General features: G+C 43.5%; 1 protein-coding gene across 1 annotated transcript; it reads left to right on the top strand.

Annotated features, from left to right (window-relative positions):
- Positions 1-735: 735 nt before the first annotated feature.
- LOC142213335 (olfactory receptor 12D1-like) lies at positions 736-1,656 on the top strand. The gene has a single exon (XM_075281649.1). The coding sequence runs from the start codon at positions 736-738 to the stop codon at positions 1,654-1,656; it is 921 nt and encodes a 306-aa protein (XP_075137750.1).
- The last annotated feature ends 714 nt before the right edge of the window (positions 1,657-2,370 follow it).

Genomic DNA, 2,370 nt, shown 5'->3' with positions numbered 1-2,370 from the left:
ACCACGGAAGTTTAGAACATTCTCCTGCACACAGCTTGGAGTTACCAGGGGAGTTTGCATGGTCCGGCACACAGCTGGGAGCCAACAAACACCCATGCTCCCACACACAGCTAGGAGCCATACATGAAGTCAGACAGTAACACATAGGCTATCTCAGAGACCATACCTGTCGCAGATCTACAAGCTGGAACAGCGTCTACCGCTCCTAGCCCTGGTGTAGATCTAATGGTTCAGGGTTTACAGGTTCTACCTAACAGCACCCAGTAGAAGCAGAGAAACCTCACACAGAGGCCTAGTCTGAAACCTGCCTGAGTACTGGAGCCTATCCCTGTAAACTACTGTCATTCACTCCGTGGACTTTGAAGTGATTTTAGTCAAAGTGTGAGCACCCGGTGGGCGTCGGCTCACACTATTTAAAAGGGAAGTCTCCGCCCAATAGGGGTGGTGGCCATGACCTTACCGCTCATGCTCAGTAGGGGAGAAATGGCACTTAGCTTGTGAGCCGCTCCAATATGTCTGAGCATGCTCAGTAAGGTGAAAGCTGGATGGTTAGACTGACCCGCAGGTGGCGCTGTGCTTTATGATAGCAACCTGCGGGACCCAATCCTAACAGTAGCCCATGGCTAACTTTTCACTTTTTATCTTCCCAGTGTCTGAGATCCCATATTTCGGTGGCACGCTTTGTCACTAAAGGTTCTTGTGCGATCTTTTAGTCATTAGGAGAGAAATACGGAAATGAAAATAGAAAATTTGACATCAATAGACGGCTTCATCCTTTTGGGCATCACCGATGAACCAAATCTTCGGATTTTCCTCTTTGTAATATTTCTCTTGTTTTATCTCTTCATCTTATCAGGAAATCTTGGCATTTTTCTTCTCATTATTATTGTCCAGCCTCTTCACAAACCAATGTATTTCTTCTTGGCTAATCTTTCGTTTCTGGACATCTTTTATTCAACCATCACTGTTCCCAAGATACTATCTGGCTTACTTATAGGTGACAAGAGGATATCGTTCTTTGGTTGTGCAGCACAGCTCCACTTTTTCCACTTTTTGGGGGGCACAGAGGCCTTTCTTCTGTCTGCCATGTCTTATGATAGATATGTTGCCATTTGTAACTCTCTGAGATATCATGTCCTCATGGGAAGAACATTGTGCATCCATTTGGCTTCCAACTGTTGGCTTCTTGGCTTTGTACACGCCATAGTGCAAACAACTGTAACGTTCCGGTTGCCTTATTGTAACAGGAGACAAGTTACACATTTCTACTGTGATGTAAAACCTGTTATGAAGCTTGCCTGTGCAGATACCAAGGTTAGCGAGATGATAGTGTTGGGAAACCTAGCTATTGTAGCTGGCAGTACATTTGTATTGGTCATTGTATCTTATATGTATATTGGTAGGCATCTTCTGAACATTCGGTGCAGACAAGAAAGACGGAAGGCCTTTTTCACTTGTTCATCTCACATCACCGTTGTTTCTTTGTATTTTTTAACATCATTGTGTATGTACCTGGGTCCAACCACACAAATCTCATTAGATCAAGACAGAATAACAGCCTTATTGGTCACAGTTATTACTCCTGTATTAAATCCTCTTATTTATACACTAAGAAACAAAGAAGTAAAGAGGGCGGTTCAAAGAGTATTGGGGTAAAAAAAACAACAATGTCCTAAAATATTCACAAGAACATAAATTACAATGACATAAATTGAAAGAGAAAAAAAAAAAAATCAGGAGACTACAGAGCGCTAATGGGGAAGGAAGGATTGCCAGAAAGAAGTTAGGTAAATGGTAACTTTTATTGGTTCCGATTACAGTAAAACGGCTACGCATTTCGACACCGGCCTGGTGTCTTCATCAGACCAATAACAACAGGACTGCCAGAGCATGTTCCCATGCACTGGCAGTCCTGTAGTTATTGGCCTCTCCAATGGATAAAAATTAGAGATGAGCGAACAGTAAAATATTCGATATTCATTTCGAATAGCCACTCAATATTCGACTATTCAAACGAATATCGAACCCCATTATAGTCTATGGGGAAAAAGGCTTAATTTCAGTGGATCCCACCATTCGACTCAGAAGAGTCACCAAGTCAACTATCACACCACAGGAAATGATGCCAACAGCCTGGAATGTAACTGGGACAGCAGGGGAAGCATGTCTGGGGGCATCTAACAAGCCCAAGTCACTTTATTATGTCGTCATATCACGAGGGACCGGTGATCCTCTGTAATTCCCGGTCCCTCGTGATATCATTTGACACCAAAGGTGGCACGGATCCTGCTGTTTCTTGACTCGGGGCGGACCCCCCCCCCCCATTTTGAAGTGGTTCAAAGCTATATACAATGGTTGTACATACAACCT

The sequence above is a fragment of the Leptodactylus fuscus genome, chromosome 7, assembly GCF_031893055.1.
Source record: "Leptodactylus fuscus isolate aLepFus1 chromosome 7, aLepFus1.hap2, whole genome shotgun sequence".
NCBI lineage: Eukaryota > Metazoa > Chordata > Amphibia > Anura > Leptodactylidae > Leptodactylus > Leptodactylus fuscus.
Note: the sequence above shows the minus strand (reverse complement) of the source record. Positions and strands in the feature narration are given on the sequence as shown.

Bases quoted from the DNA above. Each gene is read 5' to 3' on its own strand.
- LOC142213335 (XM_075281649.1), top strand. From the start codon at position 736: ATGAAAATAGAAAATTTGACATCAATAGACGGCTTCATCCTTTTGGGC.